We start from the raw sequence: 20,272 nt of genomic DNA on the forward strand, positions 1-20,272 counted from the left end.
GGGAAGCCAGGATGATGGAAAATCCCACCATCCAGGATGCATGACTCTCCTCATCACTATGGAAGGATAGAATGCTGTGGCAATGATGGCATGATGGCATCCTGGATGCACTTGTTGGTTGAAATTTGGGGGATGCCACACCGTTCCCAGGTCCTCCTTCAAACAAGCTGCAGGCATAAAATTTCAGGATAGCCGTGACCTTGACAACCACTAGGATAGGATGGGATGGACACCCAATCCTTCTGAGCTCAAGTCCTTCTCCAGCAGATGACAAAGTTCAGTAATGATGGTGTGAGTAATTCTTAACCAGCTCCTGCATTGGACTTTCAGACAATTGAAGAAAATTTGCAGTGAGGGCTGTAGATCCAGTGTCTTGTTATCATCCTCCACCTTCTTGGTGGATCTTCATTTTATTAAACAAACTCCCAAGCTCTCACATCCATATTTTTAAGCTTGAAAACTGAATTTGAGCAATTCATCCAGCACATGTTTCTGCAGATGAAATTAATGCATTCCCCAAATTCAAAGGCATAATTTTTGCTACACCAGCTCCTAGCATTTGTTGTAAACTTTGCCACATGATCACGAGTGTCTTATTAGGAAATCATGAAAGTATTCATCTTTATGGCAAGTGTGGCAATATCAGTTAGAACTTTCACCATATCAGGCTCAGTCTTTTTGTGGTCTGTACCCATTGGCCTCATCTCATGTTCTTACGACGATTCATTTAGGGTTTGTAAAATTCCAACCTCATTGTGGCTTTGTAAGTTACTGACCAAATCTATGTGCAGTTTTTGGTTCAAATGCAGCATTTATTAGTCCAATTTGCAATTGCAATAAATTTTCCAGAGTTGAACACGCCTCCATTGTTTGCTTTAAGACAAATAATGCATTGGATATCATCAGTTTCACAGTAAGTGATTCTTTCCTACTGTTTGTGTGTTGAAGATGGCACTTCAGTTTTGATGATCTTGGAAAGGCATTCCTTTTTGAATTGTGCACAGGAGTTCTTTTTATGGAGGTTGAAGATTATTTTACTTTTGGAAATACTTTGTGTTTGTTTTATCAAGTAAACAATGTTTAAAAGTATAAAAAGTGAACTTGCTGCTTGAAATGACTGCCAACCTCCTGAACCTTGTGCTGCCTGATCTTCTTGGTCACTGCAGACTGAGAGTTTTTGAGATTGGCCTGGCAATGACCTAGATGATCCATTTATTGCTTTTAAAGTCTTGAAGAAGTTTATGTTTACTACAGAATTCTTCTGGAATTGACTGATCAGTCTCCCTATGGAGGATGAGAAAAATTAAAATATAGACCTCTGTTGCAAATACGGTGGCCATCCCTGCACGACAGTGTTATGATCCCAGCTGATGTTACTATGAGACAAGTCAGATCCCAGACTGAAATCCTGCTTGATAGTTTACATTTTCTTTGGCATTTTGTTTTACAAGGAGGTCTTTCACTGAAATGTAATCTTGAAATGCTGCCGATCTAGTATTAGCAATAAAACACAAGTTTATTACACAAAGGAAATTTTACACAAGGAATAAAACCAAAATATTCACATATAGAGATTTCAAAATACATGCAGTGTGTTTGCCAGGTAAACTGCTGGCACATGATGCAGGTGTGATGTTGACATAGGACAGCAAAATACAATATCATGTCTATCCCCCTTGACTGCGCAGTGCTCTCCACTGTGACAAAATACTTGCCTTTTTCTTTGCACTGAATAGCAAAGCAATCCACAGAGATTTGCAGCCTGAAACTGAACACTAAAGATTTTTTGCATTGAGAAAGCAATGTGAGATGTGAGATACACAGAGGCTGATGGGCTGAAAGTCAATGCTGAAGCCAGTGAGCGTATACTAAGAAAGCAATGTGAAGTAGACAGAGATTGACAGCCCATAAGTAAATACTCAGAAGGCAAACTATGCGCTGTTCTGAGGAAGAGTCATGGGACCCAAAACGTTAACTCTGTTTTCTCCTCCACAGATGCTGCCAGACCTGCTGAGCTTTTCAAGCAACTTTGCTTTTGTGCCTGATTCACAGTATCCGCAGCTCTTTTGGTTTTTTTGAGCTGTAAGACACAACTTGTGGAGATGTATGATATTCCTGTGTATCATTACATGTGAAATGACCTGACAGAAACACACTGGAAGGTCCTGGACAACTGAAGTGGTGGACTGAGTTGGTTTGAGAGCAGAAAATTGCTTCTCCATATTGAGACTCTGACTTTCCTGGTCTCACCATCTTCTGCCATCTTTTTCACCATTACCACCGAAGAAAAATACAACCCATTGTGTCTGCCAATTCAAAAAGAAAAACTTCAAAAATCATTAACAAGAAAATGAGGGAAAGCTGGAAAACTTACATCGTGTTGTAGTTGCTTTTGAATAGAAATGCATCATAAGTTAAAAAAAGCAATTTAAAAACATCATCTTGAGTTTTATAAGGTTTAAAGCATTTAGCTTATTTATGATTTAAAAGAAAATCTAACATGTCACTTTAGCTCATATTAAGCCACTTTAGGAAACAACAGAAAGTTAGAAACATTGATTGTCTTTCACATTTAATTCAAATTCTCAGATCGTGAAGTAATTGGATTATAATGGATTAAGATTTACATTTGAAATAGATAACTTTACAGAAATTAGAAAAATTTGACATTTGATAAAGAGAAAATTTCCTTATACAGGCCAATTTCTTTACAAGTATTAACTGCTTAGTAGCCAGATTAAAAACCCAATTACAACACATTCAACAATGTGTAACATTTCTTTGTGTTTTTACAACAAATTAAACACACTAAATTATAAGTTATCATCAATTTATTGATTTCTTGGGCATTGTAATCTTATGAGGGGTGTGAAGGACTGTGGCATTGGCGACAATAATTTCTGAATTTTTGTGTTGTCTACAAATGTCTGAACTCCCAAAGTTGTTGCCTTGTTTAGCAGAGACTGTTGTGTTTGGCCAACATTATCACCAGGACCATTATTCTCCTGAATTCAGTTGTCATCATCCGCACAGTTATCCATGCTCCTTAACTTTCACAACATTGCAAATTTTAATATTGTATTCCAAAGTTGAAATAAAACGCAGATCAGTAGATGTAACATTCTAACTATGAAACACCACTGTTTATATTCCTCTAGTTTATTTCCAGAAAGAAGCTGGTTTTTATTAGGTTGGTTTCATGCATTCTGTGGAAGCTGAAATAATTCTGCCTCTTAATATTTATTTCTTTCGTGGAGAGAAAAATAAGAGGCACTGAATTCAGAGGATCAGAGTTCCGAGGCTAGGATTTCCATTGCAAGGAACTCACTTCCCCAAAGCCTTTCAGCATCTCAAGGCACAAGACAAGAGTGATGGAATATTCTCTACATGTCTGGACGATAACAGTGCCCAAAACACTCTAGGAGCTCAACAATATCCAAGCAAAGAGGTTTGCTTGATTAACATCTCATTAATTAGCTAAAGTATTTATGTCTTCCTACCAATGCATAGCAGCAACGATGTGTCCTATCTACAAGATGCACTGCAGCCAACAGCTTCAAAACCCAGAGATAGTAGGAACTGCCAATGCTGGAGAATCTGAGATAACAAGGTGCAGAGGTGGATGAACACAGCAGGCCATTTGTGTTCATCCAGCTCTATACCTTGTTACCTCAGCTTCAAAACCCATGACCTTTAACACCTAGAAGGACAAGGGCAGCAGGCGAACAGGAGCAATATTATCCATATGTTCCACTCCAAGCCACACAGCATGCCAGTGATGTGTACGCTAGGTGGATTAGCTATGGGAAAACTGCAGGGTTACAGAGATAGGGTAGGGGTCTAGGTGGGGATGCTCTTCAGAGGGGTGGTATAGACTCAATGGTCCAACTGGCCTGCTTCCACACTGTAGGGATTCTATGTAAATTATGTGGTTATGAAACAGGTTGGAGCCTGGAAATCATGCAGCTAGTAATTCACCTGACTCCCCAAATGTGTCTACCATCCAAAAGGCACAATTCAGGAATGTGATGGAATACTCCCCACCTGCCTGGACGGGTGAAACTCCAACAATACTCAAGAATCTTGGCACCACCCAGGACAAAGCAGCCCTCTTGACTGATATCGCATCCACAAACATCCACTCCCTCACCACTGTCGCTCAATAGCAACCATCAAAAAGATGCAATGCAGAACTTCACCAAGGCTCTTTAACAGTATCTTCCAAATCCATGACCACTTCCATCTAGGAGCAAGTTCTCTTCCAAGCCACTCACCATTCTGACTTGGACGTATATCGCTGTTCCTTCACTATCGCTGGGCCAAAATGCTGGAACAACCTTATGGTGGCATTGTCAGTCAACTTACAGCCTCTGGATTGCAGAGGTCCAAAAAGGCACTTCATCACCATTTTCTCAATGATAATTAGGTGTGCTGGCCTTGCCAACAACACTCACATTCCATGAATGAAGAAAACTATATCTCCATTCCTTCACTGTCACTGGGTCAAAGACCTGGATCTGTTTTCCGAACAGTGAAGGTAGATGCCTCAGCTAGACATATTGTAACGGTTCAAAAAGAGGCTCACCACTATCTTCACAAGGGAAATTATGGAAAAGCAATAAATGACAGTGATACACACATCCTACAACTGAGTATAAAAAAAAATCCATGGCACAGTCAGATAGTCCATCAATGGATATTCAGATCCATACAGACTATTCATCTGCTGAGAATCCCAGGTGAATGAGAAGTAGGCTAGACCTAACTTTCTTTGACAACAATGATTCAAGTCACAGATTAGTATTTTATTTCTACATGTACAGCTGAAGTTGAAGATTATATTGCTTCACCTGCGGGTGTACAAGCTTGAAATCTACAAATTTTCACCAATTGAGAAACATTTTTGAAAAAACAATTAACATGCTCAGATTTCGGAGATGCTGAGTAAGTAATATAAACTGTGTTATTAGGGTATTAAGGAGAATTGGAAAGGAGATGGTCCAAAAGATTTCGTTGTGTTTAGCCATTAGGTGACATCTGTGTCAGTCAGCTGCCAATAGCCTCCCTTTATGAACATTCATGCATACACTGTTTAATTAATTCAGAGTTGCCCACTGTGTTATGCTAGTCTGAGTGAATTTTGTTTTCCCACACAGATTCACGGTGTTTCTTGTCTTTATGCTGATTCTTTTAACCGTTGACAGCAGCTTCCTTCATGGCACATTATTTCCAAGATTCTCGAGAAGCAGCCCAGGAGGATTTTTTTTTCCTCTATCATCCTTCTGGGGATAATTGTTGATGATGTGACGTCAGTGGGATTGATTTCTATTCAATGGCTCAGAAAGAGAGAGAGAGAAAGCAGGCAGAAATGTGCAGCAGCCTTTTGACAAAAGGACTCCTGCATTATCTGCGCTGGTTAACACCAGAACAAAGCAGTAGCTCAATTACTGCTGTTCAGCCGCGGTAATGCTACATTCCAATAACCGCTTTTTGCAGATTTTTTGGATGTTCAATAGTTGATGGCTGATAGCAGAGGCTCCTGCATTAACTTGACAGTACTGATAATGAATCTTATCTGTCTGGCTACCCGAATAGGATTATAAGACTGGAAAGTGCGTCACAAGGTATGAAGATTGGTTTTGTGTGTGTGTGTGTGTGTATGTGTTTGTGTGTGTATATACAAACCAGAGGAAGGTGGGGAGGTGGCTTTTTCCTGTGTTCCCAAGGGGTGTTGTGTCAGGAGATGTAAACCATGTGATTAGGTATGGAGCAAAAAGGATTGGCTGAACAGAGCACTTGTGTTGATCTCAGCAAGCTTTCTCTGCCGGTCTCTTTATCAGTATCATTCTGTGATTCGGTAGCTGACAACAACAATAGCAATCGTGGCCTATAAGCACAGGATTTCAATCCTGTACTGGTGTCTACAATAGCCAGGAGTTAATACCGAACTTCATACCTACTGAATTCATATATGATAACTGGCCCCTGCTTTCCTGTGTCTTTCAGGACCTTTGGAGATTGAGGAATGCTATTCTGCCACCATGATGGAAGGTAAGTATCTACTTATATAATATTTCACGCCTTCACACTGAAATGTCTGACCGTAGAAGTAAAATGTCTAGGATTTTTGTTTGCATCAGCAGTTGAGAAATTGAATGTTCATATTTTTAAATTCATTTTTGGTCAAGCATCGATTCCTATTGTGCTGTAGGTAACAGCTAAAAGCAAATGACCCTTGTGGGTCCTTGAAAGGCTCGGTGTCTACCTCAGAATTTTTTGTGCTGGGTCCTGAATGGCATGTTTCCTACCTATAAAAGAGTTTAACGAGCCTGCTTAAGCATTGCCATTTCTTAAATATTTTAGGCTGCATTGTTTCACGGGAATGAATTCAATTTTGAATGGAAAATTGTCTAACGAATTTAAAATTATGCAAAGTAAAATTCTAATTTAAACAAAGAGAGAAAGTACTTTCACATTCAAGTCTGTATTGCAGTAAATTGGAAATAGTATAAGCAGTTAATTTGGTGGTACTTAAAGCGCAAAAATGTTTCTTTATTTTATATTGAGACTGTCAGGCTTGTGTGAGAATATTTCATTTTATTTGTATAGAAAACATTAACTTCAGCATCAACAACAATTCAGTTAACCAAAATGGCTGAAATTATGTTTTTTTTTGTTAACATAAACTCTTGGACCAGGACTGCATGTTAATTTGAAGTGAGTGATGCAACCAATTCTTTAATCAACCAAGCATTATTTGAGTCTTTTTTGTGTATTGCCACAGACAGCTGACCAAAACCAATAATTTTCTGAATCTCTTTGTGGTTTAAATATTGCAAATTCAATGCAAGGTTATTTCCAGAACCAATGCTGCATAATGTCCAATTCTTCATGGTTCAGTGACGATGGGTGGGTGCCAAACACTACTCTCTAAGTGAAATAGCAAGGGATGGGTATTGAGTGGGATTATGATATAGAAAGATACTAGATTTTAAACTGGAGATTAATCACTTCTCTAGCTATGATTTGTAGTCAGAATTTACTATAACATGGTTTCAGATATAAAGAATGTGAAATGGAATTAGATGCAGCTTCTACTCCAATCTGTTCTTTTTTTGTATTACGCAAAAAAAGTTAAATTCTTTAAAACTGCCATTTTAGAGAAATTAACTGATGCAAGATCGTATTTACCAATAAGTGTCTATCTGTTAAAATTCTAGCTAAGCTAAAAGAAAGGAAACATAAATGGATTGAAAAATTAATTTACACTTTGGTAGAAAAATGAGCATTTAATTAAAAAGTACTCTGTAACATTAACCTGGAATAAGATCTGGAACAAATTTACTAATTTTGATATGTGATTTACAGTTAATTGAAAACTTACTCTTCTCCCTGGAATAAAGTTTTATTTACTATTCTTGAAGAAACATGGAACTCTTCTTCCTTGAGTGGAATGTAGACTTTATTCCAATCAGAGCCAGACAACATCATTTTGTAAATAAATTGACAGAAAAGCACTTGAAGGGCTCTAAATAACGTTGTGTATCCACATGCCTATTTAGATCATTTATGAACCTATCCCATGTTTTTCATTCCAACAGATAGTTAATAGAAGTGTAAGACTATTTTAGGTCCAAAGTGACAATATTCTTCTATTGTGCTATGTTTTGAACACACATTTTAAGGTTTTGGAGTGAGTTAAATTAACTTTGTAAATGAAAGTGTTCATCCTTTCTAGTGTTCAATAGTAGATTGGCAACGATTGGTAGCTTGTATTTGCAGTCAGCTGTGAAGTCACATGTCATATTGTTTCTCCAGCTTGAACCACTGTACATTTTTATGCCACTTTTTAGGCCAATCTGAGTGATACAGGCCATATCTTGAGTCAAAAGAAAGATTGAATTACTTTACAAATAAGCAATCTTTTTCATGAACTAGGCAAAACATGCAAGTAACTTTTTTTCCTTCACTAACTGGTCAGTAATGTAGGAGAGTAAATCAACTATTTTATTCAAAACCACTGAATTTCATTTCATTGCTTTGGACAATGGCTGTACGGTCAGCTTCATTGGATTACTAACACCTCAATGAACTTCAAAATTTATTCTTACAGTATTTATAACTGGCACTGTATCTGACATAAAGTATTGGTGATGTCAATTAATTCAATTGCAAATTCTCATTAAATCAAACTGTTCCCAAAATAATAACAAAGTGTTGTTTTACTAATTTATTTCCAATGTTCAGTGATTTCAGGTTTAAGTGTAAAACTCCTCTTGAAAATATATAAGGGTCAATACCACTCCTTTTCTGGATGAACAATTTTTTCTTGCCCATCTCTTTAGCACTGACAGTTGGCGCTCATGTTGAATAATTTTTTTGAGGCAGCATCTGCTACTTTTCACGCAAAAGAGTGCCACATTTACACTCATTAAGCTCATTGATATTTACAGCACAAAAGGAGGCCATTTGGTCCATCATGTCCTCGATGGCCAACAAAAATCTAATTATACAAATCCCATTTTCCAGCTCTTGGCCTAATCCCAGAGACTATAACAACATAACTGAATACATCAATACTGTTTAAGAGTTTCAAGAGTATCTGACTTAACTGCCCCTTCAGACAGTGAGTTCCAGACTCCCATCAGTCTTTGGGTGAAAAGAATTCTGGGTGAATGGAACCTCCATGGTAACCTCAGCTGATGCATGTATACCTTTGTCATTCCCTTCTTAACTTTCATTGCCCCAAGGAAAACAGTCCTGGTCTATCCAAACTTCTCTCATAGTTCAGACCTTCCTGTCTAGATAGAATCCTGTGAACCTCCTCTCCATCCCTTCTAATATAATCACATTATTCCCGTAATGTGGTGACCACAACTGCATACACTAGAATTGTTGTGGCCTAGACAGCATTTTATACAGCTCCAGCGTAAACTCTACACTCTTTAATAAAGCCAAGTATTTCATGTGTGTTTGTAATACTACCTTATGTACCTGCCTTGCAGGTATGCACAATGAGATCCCTTCAGTCTTCAGTACTCTCCAGGGTCCTACTATTTATTGGGGCGGCATGGTGGCTCAGTGGTTAGCACTGCAGCCTCACAGCCCCAGGGATCCGGGTTCGATTTCAGCCTTGGGCAACTGTCTGTGCAGAGTTTGCACGTTCTCCCCGTGTCTGCATGGGTTTTGTCCGGGTGCTCCAGTTTCCTCCCACAGTCCAAAGATATGCAGACTAGGTGGATCGGCCATGCTAAATTACCTGTAGTGTTCAGGAGTGTGTGGGTTATAGGGGGATGAGTCTGGGTGGGATGCTCCAAGGGGCGGTGTGGACTTGTTGGGCCGAAGGACCTGTTTTCACACTGTAGTGAATTTAAGCTAACAATGTCTTGTTAGCCCTCTTCCACAGAAAGCTGTTGGGGCCAGTTTGTTAGAGAAATTCAAGAGGGAGCTGGACTTGACACTTGTAGCTCAAGGGATATGGAGATAAAGCAGGAATGGGTTACTGATTGCATGATCAGCCATGATCATATTGAATGGTGGCCCCACCTCAAAGAGCCAAATGGCCTATTCCTGCACCTACTTTCTACGTTTCTAAGTACACTACCTCACATTTTTCCAGCTTGAATTCCATTTGTTACTGTTCAGTCTGTTAATATTCTCCTGCACCTTACAGCCATCCTCTTCACCATTTATCTCTGTACCAATTTTTACATCACCCACAAGCTTCTTGACAGTTCCCCTGAATTTAAGTCTATATCATTAATGTACACCACAAAGAAACAAGCGCCCAGGCACCAAGTCCCATGGAATCCCACTTGAAACAGACTTCAAATCATACAAACATCTCTTTATGATCACCTTCTGCTTCCAGCCTCCCAGCAAATTTTGAATCCAACATTCCACTTTACCTTGGATCCCACTGGCTTTTTCCATCTTGACCAGGAGGGGCCATATCAAAAGCCTTACTATAAACCATATCAAATGCATAGTCCTCATCAACACCCCCTGTTAACTCCTCAAAACATTTGATCAAATTTGTCAAGCACAATCTTTCCTGAATTATCCACACTGGCTATCCCTGATTAATCTGTCTCTCCAGGTGTAAATATATTCCCTCCCCCAGAAATCTTTCTCATAGCTTCCCTGCCACCAATATTAGACTGACTGACCTGTAATTTTCTGGGCTATCCCTTTCTCCCTTTTTAATATTGTCTCATTATTAATTTGAATCCTTCAGTCCTCTGTCATCTCACTTGTGGCCTGTGACAGTTCTAGAATTGCCACCAGGGCCTCAAATTACTCCTCTTTGCTCCCTCAACAGCCTAGGATACATCTCAACTGGGTCTGTATTTTTATCCATTAATCCTGCTAATACATCTTCTCTCCAGGCTAATTCCTTCTCATATTTCACTGTATTACACCCTACACTTCTACCATGGTCTGCTTGTAGTGATTTTTCCTAAATAGCCAAGTTCTTCTTTCTCCTGACTAAGACTTACTTTGTAATATGAAAAGTCTCAATTGAATCCCCCTTTAAACATCTGTTCCAACAAGGGAAGCCTACCTTATTTAATTGTTGCTTGTAATTTAACCCTTAGAGATGCAACCATTCTGATGAATCTGTGCTATGCAATTTCCAGGTCTTGATGATGTATTTGTGATAATAATTTGCATGTTTTCCCATACCAGTTACAGTATGGAAATGTCTTTGGTGTGCAACCGCTATATGGGTTTTGTAGTCTTCATTTATCCTCTCCTTTTTTCTCAGTTACTTTCTTCTGAAATGGGAGATGCCAACAATGGGGAGAAAGAAAACTCATTTGGGAAATGCATGCAACAGTGATTTTAGTTCAATATTAGTTGAGGACACTGTTGTATGTGTAGGTCTGCTCATTACGCAGTCTGAGTTAATGTTCCTGATGAAAGCTGCTGTCACCATCCTCTTCAAGTGTAGGAAGATACAGGGCCTGCTAGGTCTTGATGTGGTATAGGAAAGCTGCTTCATGGTCTAACTAGAAAAGTTACTTGTAATTAGCAAGATTTGATTTTTGAGCTGTTACAATAGTGGTAAATGTGAACAGTTGAATTTTAATTTCAGTTATCTGATTACTAACCTATTCATGGATAAAAATGGTATTTAAAAAAGAAACTAAAGGGCCTAAAATGGATGCAGTGGTAATCTGACCACAAATGGAGGCAAGCTTTGAGTCACTTTTATAGAATAAATGTGTTGGAATTACTATTTTCATCTGATGGCATTGAAACCAGCCAATTGAATCAGAGTGAACATTTTCACATCTTTTTAATTCACATGTGTATATCTCACATATTAGGAGATGAAAAGCTTGTCTGTTGGTTAACTAACTTGGAAAGACAATGGAGCGAGACTCCAGAGTACATTGTGAATCCTATTTGAACAGCTACTTTTTCTTATATGTCTGTTCATCTGTCTGTCCCTCTCTAACAGTACCTCTCTCCCTCACTCACTCACTCTCAACTTAATGATACACACAGCCAATTTTGTGGCTATGAGTAAGCTGCATTTGTGTTTGGTATGGCGCTTTTGTTATTTTTTTCTCAGGGACAGTCGATAATAAAATTCTGTTCCCTTTCACAGACAAAGACAGAAATTGCTGGAAAATCTCAGTCGTTCAGACAGCACCAATAGAGAGAAATCAGTTAAGGCTTCAGGTTCAGTAACCTTTCTTCAGAACTGATTGTAGCTAGGAAAAGATTGATTTTTCTGGCTCCCGTTAGTTCTGAAGAAGGGTCACTGGACCCAAAACCTTTGTCTGATTTCTCTTCACAGATGCTACCAGAGATTTTCCAGCAATTTTTTTGTTTCAGATTTTCAGCATACACGGTTCTTTTTGTTGTCCTTTTCTTTTCACTTGTCCTAACCCTGATGGGAAGAGTGCACTGTAAATTAAGTGTAAAATATAACCAATTTAATCACTAGGATGAATAATGTCTAACTGTGACTGCTAATTAACATAAAAGAAACTCACACCGAGCTTTATCAATGGACGATAAGTCAAAAATATATTTATTACAAAAAAACTTATTTAACATATGGCAAAATGAATTATTAATCACAAGGTGCAAACTTAAGCTATATCCGATTTAAACCCAAACACAGAGACATCAATTCACAAATAGGACAAGCAAGACGGCTAAGACAACTGTGGATGGAAAATAAAGGCAAAAAGGAGCCAAGTCTGTTGATCAAGAGTCCAAAGTAATTCTTTCACATTATAGTTGATCATAGAAATCTTCAATTTTGTAACTAATCAGTTGAACCTAGGTCTTGGCTTGAGTTCAATTTTTTTCTCTTTTCAACATATTTCAGGGTTGATTTATTTCTAATCAGTGAGGGAGGGAGAATGATCCAACTTGCTTTCTTGCTTTTGGAGATCTGACTCCCAAATGCTCAGGCATCTCTCATTCTGTGACAAACTGCTACTTGAAACCAATCCAAAAGCTGGTGCTGGGCAGTTTCTTTCCTGGACCAAAAGCACCCGGTTCAAGACAGTTTTACGAAAGTATCAAATCCAGTTTCAGTAAAAAAAAATTACATGTTCTTGTGTAACCAATAACTACATACAACAGGGCTGGACTTTTAATTCAAGTTATAAAACAAACCTAGCTCTTCCTCTGCAACCCAACAATCTGAACTTTCATTTTCCAGCTTACTTTTCAGGTAAAATGTATAACGTGAAATACAAGATGTCACACACTCAAGAAAATCTTGACAATTGACTGTTTCATTTTAGAGTGAACTACATTTTAATTGGCTGCATGCTAAAAACGAAAGAAAGTGCTTAGATTGACCAAGAGGGTGTTTAAAAAGAGGAGAATCTTTTGATTTCAACCCTCCTCCCTGTGTGTAATAGCATCTTAACAAATAGTTAAAGGTTCAACTGACATGCTAGGCTTTATCATGGAGATTTGGGAAGAGCAGATGTCAGGTCTCATTCCTTCGATATCCAAAGCTGTTCTGCCCACAAGTCCAAATGGTAGTGTGTATGACACATCTCAGTATTAACCGTTTCAGAGTCATGTACAACAGAGACCTTTAGGCTGAATGCACTGTCCTCTTAAAGGGAGGAGAAACTGATGGGATGAAATATGTCTTTATAAACATTTTGGAGAAGACAGCACGGCCCTAGGAAAACAGGATTTTGTACTTGATTCCATTTTCGTTCAGGCCAAGTGTTATGGCACTAAATGTTCTGGGGAAAATATCAAACATGTTCCTATAACATTTTAAAAAAGACTAGGGTGATATATGAGGGATCGGTGAGCTATTACATAATGCGGTATGGTTTGAGTTTGTTAACCAAGTTGAAAATCTTCAAAGCCAACAGAGGGCTCTTTAAATAGATTTTACTTTTGTTGCCCAGTATTGTATGAGAAAATTCCAACTTCTTACCTGCAGACTATAACTAACTATTATCCCTGCAGATCTTTTCATACTAGATAGTGTGCAACAGATGATAAAAGGGCAGCTACCAACTAAATGGAGCTAACATCTATATAATTTTGTGAATGTTAAGTTTGAGGTTCTCATGGGAACGTTCAGTTTCCTCCATAGCCTCAGCTTTCCCATCCTCTGTAACCTCCTGTAGCCTTATAGTAAAATCTATTCTGAACACCTTTAATACTTATGTATCTCTAATTTCCTCATTCCTAGCAGCTGTGGCCTTTCCTTTAGTCGTCCAGGCTCTAAAATCTGGAATTTGCACCCAAACCTCTCCTCCACTCTCTCCTTTTGTACGATGCTCCTTTGACAATCAAACAGTTTGATCAAGCTTTATTGACCCTTTCTAATAGGAACATAAAAAAGTGGAATAGGATTTTCAGCCTGTCAAGCCCTACCCCATTATTCAATACAATCATGTCTGAATGAACATTTCAATGCCTAGAGTGGGGAAATATATTTAAAGGCATGGCAGTACATATTCAATGGATAGCTGTGGGATGTCTTAAAGTTAAAATTGTGTTGAATTCAAGCTGTTATTGATATTTCAAGCCTCTGAGCATTTATTACGTAAAAATTACAAGACTGAAATGGACCCATCGATCCTATCAATCAAAGCTGCTGTTTATCCTCCACAAAATCAGTATGACTAATTCTAATTGTCTGCCTACTTTCACACTTCTTGTGCAGGCTTTTTCTTGGGTGGAATCTCCCACACCCCAGTGTAATAGCTAATAGTTCAGTTTGAGCTCACCCTTGCTTTGCTTGATCGTTCCAAAGCTATTTGACAACTTTCAAACCTTTAATTGACTTGGGACAGGCCTTGTCATTCAATCGGGAAGGGTCCCAGTCTCTGAGAACTGCTGGCCAATCAAAAGGACAGCAGGTCATTGATCTCTCTTTGCCACTGGGAATGTTGACCACAGCTCAGACTGCAGCAAACTTGGAAGGAAGCATACTATGATGGAACGCTCTCCTGAAGTTTGTTTACAGTGACAAGAGGCAATGGCTTAGTGGTATTATCACGAGATTGATAGTTCAAAAATTCAGCTCATGTTCTGGAGACCCCAGTTCAAATACTATCATGGTGGATGGAGAAATTTGAATTCAGCAAAAAGTCTGTAATTAAGGGTCAAATGATGACCCTGAAACCATTGTCGAATATCACAAAAACCAAACTATTTCACTAATGTCCTTCAAGGAAGGAAATCTGTCATCCTTACCTGATCTGACCTACATGTGATTCCAGATCCACAGCAATGTGGTTGACTCTTAACTGCCCCCCAGGCAATGAGGGATGGGCAGTAAATGCTGGCCTATCCAGAGTTGCTCACATCCCATGAATGAATAAAACAAGAGGGACATTTGTGTCAGTGGGTGTAGGATAAGAATCTCACCATCATTATGCCTCTGTCCTTATTCCCATCAGTGTGCATGGCTCATGGATGACCAGGACCACTTAAGGGCCTCATTCTGCTCCCACAGTTTCACTAGTGGCGAGCAAGGAAACCTCCTTTCTGGGAGCCCTACCACAAATCCTATCACATTTGCTTCTGAGCTGCTAAGAGTGGAGTGGGATAAAGTTGCGGGGATAACTGGAATCTGAAAAAAATCTTAAAACTCTTGCACAGTATTTGGTGTTCGTATAACTATCTATTGTTCCGCTTGCCCTCAACTTCACATATTTGTCATGTGGCACCTATCAAAAGCAGCTGAAAGCTTTAAACTAACAGATCATTACATTGTCCTTGTCTACCTTTTTATTCATGGTATTCAAAGTTGATTAAATATTTTAGAAATAAGTGCTCATTTATATTTGATATTTCACAATGTTTTGTTATCTCATCATTTGCTGTATAGAGAGAACTGATATTGTGAAAGCACGTCATGGAATACAGGGAGAACTAGCCGTTTGGATACAAAATTGGCTAGAAGGTAGGAGACAGAAGTAGTGATGGAGAGTTGCTTTTTGGACTGGAGGCCTGTGACCAGCATTGTGCCACAGGGATCGGTGTTGGGTCCACTGCTTTTTATCATTTATATCAATAACTTAGATGTGAATGCACGAGGTATGATTAGTAAATTTGCAGATGACACTAAAACTGATGTTGTAGTGGTCAACCAAGATGGTTACCTCAGAGCATGATGAGACCTTGATCAGATAGACCAATGGGCTGAGGACTGGCAGATGGAGTTTAATCTAGATAAATGTGAGGTGCTACATTTTGATACAGCAAATCAGGGCAGGACTTGTACTCATCGTGATAAGGTCATGGGGACTGTTGCTGAACAAAGAGACCTTGAAATGCAGGTTCATGTTTCCCTGAAAGTTATACAGAGTAGTGATGAAGGCATTTGGTATGCTTGCCTTTATTGGTCAGCGCATTGAGTATAGGAGATGGGAAGCCATGTTGTAGTGACGAAGCTTGCTGTAGGTTGCAGAGAGACATAGATAAGCTGCAGAGCTGGGCTGAGAGGTGGCAAATGGAGTTTACTGCAGACAAGTGTGAGGTGATGCACTTTGGTAGGTGTAACCAGAAGACAAAGTACAGGGCTAATGGTAAGATTCTTAGTAGTGTAGATGAGCAGAGAGATCTCGGTGTCCATGTACACAGATCCTTGAAAGTTGCCAGCCAGGTTGACAGGGCTGTTAAGAAGGCATACAGTGTTTTAGCTTTTATTAATAGAGGGATCGAGTTCCGGAACCAAGAGGTTATGGTGAAGCTGTACAAAATTCTGGTGCGGCCGCACTTGGAGTATTGCGTACAGTTCTGGTCACCGCATTATAAGAAGGATGTGGAAGCTTTGGAAAGGGTGCAGAGGAGATTTACTAGGATGTTGCCTGGTATGGAGGGAAGGTCTTACGAGGAAAGGCTGAGGGACTTGAGGCTGTTTTCGTTAGAGAGAAGAAGGTTGAGAGGTGACTTAATTGAAACATATAAAATAATCAGAGGGTTAGATAGGGTGGATAGGGAGAGCCTTTTTCCTAGGATGGTGACGGCGAGCAGGAGGGGGCATAGCTTTAAATTGAGGGGTGAAAGATATAGGACAGACGTCAGAGGTAGTTTCTTTACTCAGAGAGTAGTAAGGGAATGGAACACTTTGCCTGCAACGGTAGTAGATTCGCCAACTTTAGGTACATTTAAGTCGTCATTGGCTAAGCATATGGATGTACATGGAATAGTGTAGGTTAGATGGGCTTCAGATCGGTATGATAGGTCGGCACAACATTGAGGGCCAAAGGGCCTGTACTGTGCTGTAATGTTCTATGTTCTATGTTGTGGTTGTAGAGTGTATCATTTAGGCCACTTTTGGAATACTGTGTTCAATTCTGATCTCCCTGCTAAAGGGAAGGTGTAATTCAACTTGAAAGGGTTCAGAAAAGATTGACAAGAACGTTGCTGAAGTTGGAGGGTTTGAACTATAGCGAGATGCTGAATAGGCTGGGGCTATTTTCCCTGGAGCATCGAAGGCTAAGGGGTGACCTTATAGTGGTTTATAAAATCATGAGGAGCATGGATGTGGTGAATAGTTAATGTCTTTTCCCCAAGTAGGGGAGCCCAAAATTAGAGGCCATAGGTTCAAGGTGAGAGGGGAAAGATTTAAAAGGGTCATCAGGGGCTACTTTTTGATGCAATGGGTCATGCATGTTTGGGGTGAGCTGGCAGAGCTGCTAGTGGAGGCTGGTACAACTACAACATTTGAAAGGCATCTGGATGGATAATATGATTAGGAAGGACTTAGAAGGATATGGGCCAAATTCTGACAAATGGGACTAGATTTATGCAGGATATCTGGTCACCATGAACAAGGTGGGCCACAGGTCTGTTTCTGTGCTGTATATCTTTATGACCCCAGGTCCCCATCAGTCTGAATCACCATTAGGTGGGGATACCAGAGGTCTATATTTGATATAGTGGGCTTAGTATCAGCAACGTACAATGTATCTAGACAGTGTGAGGGTAGTGTGAGCATATGACATTAAAATATAAACATTTCTTCAGAGTGTTTGAGTAGAAGGTAAAGTCGCCATGGTCCTACCGAATCATAGGGCTCCTCTCTAATTAAATAGTTTAACTGGTGATGGTTTAACCTGTTGGTCACTGTGCCTCAGGTAAGGGGAGGGGAGTCCTTCATGGTAACCTCTGCCAGTATGGAAATTGTACCCATGCTGTCGGTATCACTGTGCAGCACAAACCTGCCACCTGCCAACTGAGTTAACTAGTCCTTTTCGGGCAGCTGACACTGATGTACCTTTATAGTATGGGAGTGCAGACTCCAGAATTTGAACAGAATGGTTAATTTTGCATGTGAATATATTCAAGGCCCACTTTCTCATATCAACACTGGTAGGGCAGATAGAGCAAACTCGTGATACTATTGAGTGCTTGACCTTTTTTGCAGTGTCCTTATCTGTTTTCTCATATTAAGTTGAACTAAAGTTTGGGAAGATGGAGACTGGTAGTAATAACACTAGGCAGGATTTGGTATGTAATAACTTGTATGTTTAACATTTGTTACAAGTATACAAAACAAAATTTACCATAGTCCCTAAGGGTGATCTCTCATCAAAGAAAGACAACTGATGGTGAGTTTAACTTAAAGGTCATCACATTTCTGACAAGGGATAAGGTTCAAGAGCAGGCACCTCTTGTGACCTCAGTCATAATGCTATTGGTGTCACTGTACATCACAAACGAGCTGGACACTTAACCAAGAAGTCACTTACAGGAAAAGAGTTACTGGTCCAATATACCAATCCCTCTTTATTACAATAATTTGTATGTACCAATCTATTAATCTCATTGTTATGTGATGTCCTGAAAGAACCAAAAAAAAGCCCATTATGTGAAAAGAACTTGGATAATTCCTCCCAGACACCCCTATATGATCAAGGTGGAGGTCTGCTCCCCTTAGCATTATGTGAACAAATAATAAGAACATTGGGAATATACAGAGTGAATGAAAATGTTAGAATCTCACAGTGGAGAAAATATTTTATGGTTTTCCCACAAACCATTAGCAGTGAAAATCTTATTTTCATGTATTTGTATCTGATTAAGGCCCAAACTTGCCTTATTTAAATGCCATTTCGAATTCTTCTCTCCTTCCCAGAGAAGCTAGATGATGTAATGTCTCAATATTGTTAATCCAAGCAGATTCCTGGCAGCTGCCGCTTGCTGAATCCCTGTCCTGGCAATTGACCAACTGCTTTGTCACAGAAATGTCCCTATATGCTCTAAGGCCACCATCCTCCTGAATCCTTTATTCACATGCAGGTCAGAATTGACAAACCGCCAGCTCACCTTATCATCACATCTGCTCTCAGACCACTCATTCAACATTTCAGCCCTTCAACACTTCAGTTGGAGTTCAGGAAAATGTAGGACTTGTCATCTTCTGACAAGTTGCTTTGCTAGCAGGGGCAAACATATTTTGGAGATCTGCATTGAAAGCAGATTATGGGTCTTAGCTTGTTTTCTTAGTGAACATTCATTGACTTTGTCACTGATTTACATGGTGCGAACCTCAATTGCTTTCTTAGCACACAGAATCTTTTTAGCAGATGGAGAAGCAGGAGCTTGTTATTGTGGAAAGCACAGAACAGTCATAGAGTGGATTTGTTGCAGCGTGATGCTGCGCCATTCCAACATCACACTTACAGCATATGCCAGCAGTTCATGTGACGAACACACTACATGCACTTCAAGCAAATGGCCGTCTGTGAAAGGCAAAGGGGAGCAGTCCTTAGTGACTGTAGTCCATCTTCACCTTACAAAGGCGGGGGGCGAGTGCCACAATCAGTCAAGTAGCTGGTCATTTTACAGTCCGGGGCATTGTCCATAGTGAGTCAGGTGCTTGTTCCTTCTCGAATCCAGGGAACTCTGTGCTTGCAGCACAGGTTTGGGCCATAGTCAGTCCTGCAGATCACCTGTAACCAGCCTCCTGATTATTGACGAGTCAGTCAAGATGCTGGACAAAGCAATCAATGGGGTGGGTTTTGCCCTGCAGTGAGACAAAGGGAGAGATACAGAATGATCAAGGTGGATCCAATAGCAATTAGTTGTGGTGTATGAGCAGGAGAGGTATTGATGTGTCCCTGGTGATGAGCAAGAAGCACAAGAGGGCAGAAAGGATCAGTAGTTTGTGAGGATGATGTGACTGAGAGCTGTTGAGTGGACAGCCTGTGTGAAATTGTAGTGAGAATTATAGTCCATGAGCCTTGGTGAGAAGAGTGTAGTGGCACAGTTACCGTGAATGACGGCCTTGTGAGCATAAGGTAACAGCGAAAGGATGGTGGCGCATACTTTGTGGCGTGCAACAGTTCATTAATCTTATTACACTGTGGATGGCCCACTTCACCCAGGACAGAGCTCTGACTCAGGCTGTGATTTGTGGTCCAAGCTTGTGGTCTGGTTGTGTGGCCTTCTGTTGTGATCCTCAGGATAACAGACACCTCTCCGCTCTGACACTTCGACCCCAACGCCTAGAAGTCTCTGTCTGTGTAACAGAGCGTAAGTTTTCATTTCCTCTGTGCCCTGTAGAGTTTCAAGCACCACAGTGTGAGTGGTCATTCCTTGCCTGCAGTATTTGAGGAAGTGTGCAGCTGGGCTATAAACATGCTGAGAGCATTGTGAACATGGCCAGCTTTCAGCAGTAGTCAGCCTTCTGCCTCCCCTGATTCCCTGAGGATAGCAATCAAGAGCACACTTTTCTGATTGAAGCCAGAGTGGTCAGCAAACACAGAATGTTCCGTTTCTTTGCAGCTTGTCCCTTCTTCTTTTCACTATT

General features: G+C 39.9%; 1 protein-coding gene across 10 annotated transcripts in view; it reads left to right on the forward strand.

Annotated features, from left to right (window-relative positions):
* Window positions 1-20,272, forward strand: part of sgip1a (SH3GL interacting endocytic adaptor 1a) — a 248,344-nt gene that overhangs the window by 45,006 nt on the left and 183,066 nt on the right. For 8 of the 10 annotated variants that reach the window (XM_059647869.1, XM_059647871.1, XM_059647872.1 and 5 more), the window contains exon 2: window positions 6,007-6,051. In XM_059647869.1, the coding sequence (XP_059503852.1) occupies window positions 6,007-6,051 (45 nt within the window). Of the gene's footprint in view, window positions 1-5,181; window positions 5,625-5,650; window positions 5,763-6,006; window positions 6,052-20,272 lie in introns of those variants that run through there. The other 2 variants (XM_059647873.1, XM_059647874.1) reach the window with 2 other exon arrangements.

Source organism: Stegostoma tigrinum, chromosome 8 (assembly GCF_030684315.1).
Source record: "Stegostoma tigrinum isolate sSteTig4 chromosome 8, sSteTig4.hap1, whole genome shotgun sequence".
NCBI lineage: Eukaryota > Metazoa > Chordata > Chondrichthyes > Orectolobiformes > Stegostomatidae > Stegostoma > Stegostoma tigrinum.